The sequence below is a fragment of the Oncorhynchus gorbuscha genome, unplaced genomic scaffold (genome assembly GCF_021184085.1).
Source record: "Oncorhynchus gorbuscha isolate QuinsamMale2020 ecotype Even-year unplaced genomic scaffold, OgorEven_v1.0 Un_scaffold_5843, whole genome shotgun sequence".
In the NCBI taxonomy this organism is placed as follows: domain Eukaryota; kingdom Metazoa; phylum Chordata; class Actinopteri; order Salmoniformes; family Salmonidae; genus Oncorhynchus; species Oncorhynchus gorbuscha.
In genome coordinates this window covers 6,353-13,201 of record NW_025749563.1, presented here as the reverse complement: position 1 = coordinate 13,201, position 6,849 = coordinate 6,353, and the positions used below count along the sequence as shown (strand labels likewise).

The 6,849-nt window shown below is 44.4% G+C and overlaps 1 protein-coding gene across 3 annotated transcripts; it reads right to left on the bottom strand.

The window, feature by feature from the left end:
* Positions 1-3,692: 3,692 nt before the first annotated feature.
* LOC124029234 (signal peptide peptidase-like 2A) lies at positions 3,693-6,647 on the bottom strand. Of its 3 annotated transcripts, none has more exons than XM_046341011.1 (5): positions 6,492-6,647; positions 5,579-5,659; positions 5,339-5,499; positions 5,035-5,106; positions 3,693-4,230 (listed from the first exon to the last, which is right to left on the bottom strand). In XM_046341011.1, exons 1-4 carry the CDS (start codon positions 6,577-6,579, stop codon positions 5,047-5,049), a joined length of 390 nt encoding a protein of 129 aa, XP_046196967.1. In that variant the 5' UTR covers positions 6,580-6,647; the 3' UTR covers positions 3,693-4,230; positions 5,035-5,046. The 3 variants fall into 3 exon arrangements, with proteins under 3 accessions (XP_046196967.1, XP_046196966.1, XP_046196968.1); XM_046341010.1 differs by having other exon boundaries at positions 5,073-5,106; XM_046341012.1 differs by lacking the exon at positions 5,035-5,106.
* Positions 6,648-6,849: the final 202 nt, after the last annotated feature.

Below are 6,849 nucleotides of genomic sequence, written 5' to 3'. Positions count from 1 at the left end.
ATCAGGATGTTGATTGTGGCCTGTGGAATGTTGTCCCACTCCTATTCAATGGCTGCGCGAAGTTGCTGGATATTGGCGGGAACTGGAACACGCTGTCGTACACCTCGATCCAGAGCATCCCAAACATGCTCGACGGGTGACATGCCTGGTGAGTATGCAGGCCATGGATGAACTGGGACAATATCAACTTCCAAGAATTCTGTACAGATCCTTGCGACATGGGGCTGTGCATTATCATGCTGAAACAAGATGGTGGCAGATGAATGGCACACAAATGGGCCTAAGGATCTCAGCACAGTATCTGTACATTCAAATTGCCATCGATGTGTCGTTGTCCGTAGCTTAAGCCTGCCCATACCCTAGCCCCACCGCCACAATGGGGCACTCTGTTCACAATGTTGACATCAGCAAACCGCTCGCCCATACAACACCACCATACACGTGGTCTGCAGTTATGTGGCCGGTTGGACGTACTGCCAAATTCTCTAAAATAACGTTGAAGGCAGTTTATGGTAGCGAAATTAACATTCAATTCTCTGGAAACAGCTCTGGTGGACATTCCTGCAGTCAGCATGCCAATTGCTTGCTCCTCAATACTTAAAACATCTGTGGCATTGTATTGTGTGACAAAACTGCACATTTTAGAGTGGCCTTTTATTGTCCCCAGCACAAGGTGCACCTGTGTAGTGATCATGCTGCTCTTGATATGCCACACCTGTCAGGTAGATGGATTATCTTGGCAAAGGAGAAATGCTTACTAACAAATGTAAACACATTTTAGAGAAATAAGCTTTTTGTGTATGGAACATTTCTGCGACCTTCCATTTCTGCTCATGAAACCAACACTTTACATGTTGCGTTTATATTTTTGTTCAGTATAGAATGGACAGAGCTGTATAAAGGCCTTTGACACTTGCAAAAAAAATGATGTGTGGTCTAATGATCCCCTGTAGTCTAAAACAGATGGAAGTAGGACTGGTGTGGTTATATTGTTTTATTAAATGATGTTCTATTATATCGGGGACCATTTGCTGGTGTCCGTTCTATATCCTGTAGCCTGCATGCATTCATCTGGCCTGGTAAACCGCTGGACAGTGAACATATGCGGACTACAACAAAGCATCACACACAGCAGCATGACAACCAGACCACCGCGCACAATTAGTGACGCCACATGCAGCGTCTGTCTGTCCAAACCGCGAACCCGCGGCGACTTGACAGTGGCCCGATGTAGCCTGAAACTCTTCAAGAGATGCCTTTAAAAAGTCTGGTGTGTTTTCAGCGGACTTTTAGCGGTCTGATGACAAGCTGATCAGAAGCTTCAAACCATTATATATTGCTGAACTATGCTAGTCTGTGGTGGTTAGCTAGATGAGGAACAACCAGAGACTGATTCCCCTCGGGGTTCCACAAAGACAGAAATTCGTAAGCTAATGTAGCTGGCTAAGCTATTGTTTAATGACAACATGCCATAGCAAAGACAACAATACCACGAGTTAGCGACACAATCTCTGATAATGTACGCAAAATGAAAACTAGTAGGCTAATTTTCTAGTTAGTCAAGACTGATAAATACAAGCCTTGAATGTTGGGTCCCAGTACTGTCTCGCCGGGACAATCATCTCCACCCCTTTTCTTGGAATCAAACTTTGTCAAGTCATCGCACGAGTGCACGCACGAGTTGGCATGGCTCTGCAGTCACATCGCTTTGTACTCAAGTCCGTTGGCGGACAGAGCTAACTGGAGCTGGCTCACTAGTTAGCATCTAACGCCATTGTGGATGGATGGTAATGCGAACGTTAGCTATCTTAACTACCTAGCCGCGGCATCGCTACTCAGCCAGCCGCAGTTTGCATTTCAGCGAACGTTCGGCCGATGCCTTTTTACTACCAATGCAAAAGGTGCCCAGATGTTTTACCCAGATGTCGGTGGCAAAGGCTAGCCACTGAACCATATCCAACGTTATTGTAGATAGATAGTTAAACAAGTACGCAATACCAACTGATCATGATCTTCTTGACAATCACGTAGCATGTAAATAACTGCCAACTACTCATATCTCCTTCCTCGACTCGCTCGATCCTCCGACCTGACATTCTAGAAGCTCACATTCTACCTCAAACATTCTATTGGATAAAAACCCCGCAGAAGAACACTTTGGTTGGATCTCGTACCATTCTTTTCACCGTTGAGACTCAGGAAGAGCTTCTCCGATGTCGTTATCCATCTATCGGCGGTGTTCTTTTCTGTTAGCCTTGGAAGGAAAGTCCAGTTGTCGCTGGTGAAATCTGCCCTAGCTGCAGCTCCAGCGGAAGGTTGCCTTTTCATAATTGTGCGACTCTGAACTGACGCCGCTGCGTGACGAAGCCAGCTGAGTCAGCCCCCGAGTACTGAGCACGTCACATGGGGGTCAAATACCTGAATATTGATCTATTATTTGATTGATTAATACCCGCAATGATATTAAAGCGTATTGCCATGGGATGAGTGTTTTGATAGGTATATTTTGCAACAGGCGTGTACTGTAAACAGGTTTCTAGGTCAATGTGGTAGATCTACATTCTTCTCATTCTCAATCTGACTGGTAAGTAGGCAATAAGTGGCAAGTCACCAGTAATAAACTACAACAGGCTGAAACATGACGAACTCCACAGATGAACCCCAAAAAATAACATTTTGCAACAGTACAAAAAGCCACCTCCCTAACTCATTCTCCCTCTTTACTGTACTGTCCAAGTTTGATCTCTCCATCTCCCTCCCTTTCTCTTTCCCTGCTATTCTCGCCCTCCCCTCCCCAGGCCTCCCCCCTTTCCCAGGCCTTCCTCCCCCCCTCACCCTCCTCACTCTTCCCAGGCCTTCCTCCCCCACCCTTCTCTTCCCAGGCCTTCCTCCCCCACCCTCCTCACTCTTCCCAGGCCTTCCTCCCCCACCCTCCTCACTCTTCCCAGGCCTTCCTCCCCCACCCTCCTCACTCTTCCCAGGCCTTCCTCCCCTCCCTCCTCACTCTTCCCAGGCCTTCCTCCCCCTCCCCTCCTCCTAGGCCTTCCTCCCCCTCCCAGGCCTTCCTCCCCCTCCCTCCTCACTCTTCCTAGGCCTTCCTCCCCCCTCCCTCCTCCCAGGCCTTCCTCCCCCTCCCTCCTCACTCTTCCCAGGCCTTCCTCCCCTCCCTCCTCACTCTTCCCAGGCCTTCCTCCCCCTCCCTCCTCCTAGGCCTTCCTCCCCTCCCTCCTCCCAGGCCTTCCTCCCCCCTCCCTCCTCACTCTTCCTAGGCCTTCCTCCCCCTCCCTCCTCCCAGGCCTTCCTCCCCCACCCTCCCTCTTTCCCACTCTCATTAATGGGTACCATGGGCTCAGCAGTCAGTCAGTGCCTTTCCAAACTCAGATCACTAACTCAATATTTGCTCTGTCTAAAGTACCGGTGGTAACAAGTACAGGTACAGAGCCATGTAACACAGTGACCTAGCTCACAGGTGGACAAAGATATCTGCAAAGGGCCAGTGTGGGTGCAGGCTTTTGCTCCAGCCAGGCAGTAACACAGCTGATTCAACTTATACAGTGAGTTTTTGTTAGAGTCTATAATTATTTCAGTCAGTTATGTCATAGTTAACTGTGAGCTTTAAAAAGACATGAAATGTTAGATAAAGTACAGGCCATAGAACACATAAGAACACACAAGAACACACAGAGCTCAAATCAGATTGGACTCATTTAAGGCAACAAAAGCAATCAAAGATTGTGTTTCTCAATAAAACAAACAAGTTATACAGAACACCCCAGAACAGCTGTTATCGAAGAAAAAATAATAATTATATCTTCACCTACAGTCTAACTTTGAATTTAAAATCCCCCAATACCTGCCAACATGAGTATTAAAGTGCTTTCTCAATAAATCACTTGCATCGTTTACCAAGGCAACACAGTTTAGGCATCATTTTAATATTATAGCCACTATTTAGCCACTGCATTCTTAGCCACTAGTAAGCCTCTCAAATTAAACTGTCTCACTGTCCAATCAACAGAGACCCACACTGTACAACCCTTACCCCTCCCCAGTATAAATCCTTATTGATTGATAGACGAGCTATAGTATTTCCCTTGCATCCCATGGATGATAAACTAGATGCTTGATTTGAAGAGTAGAAAAGAGCCCCTGCGATTGGTTTGTTAGTTGGCTCATAGATCAGCTGTAGTCAGCACTTTCTTCCTCCGCTGCCAGAGTCAGGTGTTCCATCTAGGAGAGGGAGTGGAGGAGAGGGAACAGAGAGGAGGAGAGGAGTTTATCAGTATAAGACAGACATATGTCATACAACATAAAGCTTAGTCCAGTAGCCAACAGACAGTCTGCTTTGCACAGCTTATTCAGGAGGGTGAAACTGTACAGAACGTTGATGTAGAACAGACATTTATCTTTGTTGTCATAGATAATAGTCTATTGTGTCTGTTCTATGCATTGCATTTCTAACTGCAACGTTCTGAAATGTTCACCCTTCTGAACAGAAGCAAACCACAGGTTTACAGAAAGCATGATGACATGCACATGACAAAACATAAACAACAAACAAAGCTCCCACGTGGCAACTCCCCCTCTGAATAAAACACAGCTGCACGGGGAAAATTCAAACTCATAAAAACGTTATGAGATGGTTGTACTCTGGTTAGAAGAGATGGACGGCTGTTGGGAAAAAAATTAAGGGTTGCAGACATTGACAAACAGACTAAAGAAATAAAACAATAGAAACAGACTTTCTAACCAAATTGTGTGTGTGTGTCCAAGCTAGAGTGAAATCTGTGGCGCCACTGGCATTTCCAGGACTCTAGTGACATCTTGTGATCACATCGGGTACTGCTGGTCAGAGTATGTAACATGATATTACACAACTGAAGTTGACATTCCAGTGTTATGTTTTTGATTTGCTAAAGGTTTGAAGTAAAGGCTGAAAGGCTGTGTAAGAAGAAAACATAATGCTAGTCTAGAGACATAGGGTAGCTAGATGGCGGGGAGGATGCAGTAGAAGAGTGCGTGAGTAGCCCTTACTGGCCTCAGGGGTTAGAGGTCAGGGGGTGAAAGCACACCTGGCAGTAAGGGTTCCCTGGTGGAGTCCAACACCTGATGGAGATTAAATCATCATCATTACATCACACACTACTGTATAACAACCCTCCATATTAGAAATCCATGAGAACAAAAACATGTATAATCAAATTTAAATTAATTTCCTGAGTTGTGTGAATTCAAATTGAATTAGGCCCAAACCCTTTGAAGTTATGAAATATTCAATTAAATGTAATCAAATAAATAGAATCCCCACCAGCTAAGGAAAAGTGTCTTGTCCTCTCACCTCGTATGTGGTCCCGTTCCAGAACTGCCTCATCTCCCCTCTCCTCCAGGCCAACAGTGCAGATCCTAGCAGGGTGAATGGAACCAGGTAGAGCAGGGCTGGCTGCCCCATCTTAGTCACCAACATCACCGCAAACGTCAAAACCATACCACACAGATAGGCTGGGGGAGGGGTGGAGAGGAGATGATCAACACGATGATGATAATGATCAGTAACATATTGATTATGTCCATGTGTTACCTATGCAGCAGCAGAAAAGGTAGATCTTCTTGGGGCTGTTGACCCACACATCAAACCTGCTGCAATAGGCCACAAGAAGACCTGTTGGACAAATCAGCAAACAGAATATATGAAGGTCTGAAGCTATCGTCCAATGAGAAGGCAGAACAGAAGGGTGTGAAGATGGAGCTGATACTGAAGCTTTAGATCGCACCAGGAAGAAAATTACCTTATGAACAGATCTAGGATCAACTTACACTCCACACATCCTAATTATAACCATTATAGAGGGAAGCATAATACTGACCTTAGATCATTGTCTAGAAACATGGAGCCATAGGGGTTCTGGTTATTGTTGCAAAGCTACCGGTAATTTACCAAAGTTACCAGAATCTTCTGTCATTTTGGTAATTAACAGGTAATCTATGGTAATTTTTCTGTGTCCATATTGTCCATGAGTTTCCAGTGGATAGACCATATGGTTCAAGAATAAAATGATTATAATAATGAGAAAAGCATTTCAACAACAATGGCATTTTTTTTTTTTTTCAATTAACTCTGCAACTCTTCCAACTATTGACTTTCTTCACAACTGTCACCAGTTTGGCGCCAAAACATTGACAACAAAGACATATTAGCATAGTTAAATAAATAGAATGAAATTTCATGCTGAAACCCTCCTGATAAACACTAATGGTATTCACTAAGTTGATGGTTCATATTTAGGATAATGTTTTATAGTTGTCATTGTATATATTTTATTGTATATAGATCATCTGATGTACCCAAAAAGCCCACTAGATGGTATCTGATAAAATAAAAACATAAGTTTACAGTAATATACCCCCCCCCTTTGCAACCCTAGCTGTGGTCAAAAGTAATGCACTATATAGGGCATAGGATGCCATTTGGGATGCAAGTATGTTTATCTCACCTGGTACGATGATGTCCCCATAGCCCAGGATGGAGAACTGCATGCCACACAGGTTCTGTGTCCACGCAGAGAACCGTGGAACACGCATCACTACCGGGAGCTACCAGGGAGACACCACAGGCAACAGGCAACTAACGGTCAACTAATGATTAAATAAAAACCATCTAACACTCTGTTAAATAACAATTGACTAACAGTTAACTAAAGCTCAACCAAAACTAAACTAAAACTCAAATCAATCACAGAGAGACATACTGAGGATTCACTATGATAGATTCTGTATCAAAACCAATTACAGTATTTCCATTACAAAACAGAAAACAGACATACATGTAATGTCAATATGCCAACTGTCAAG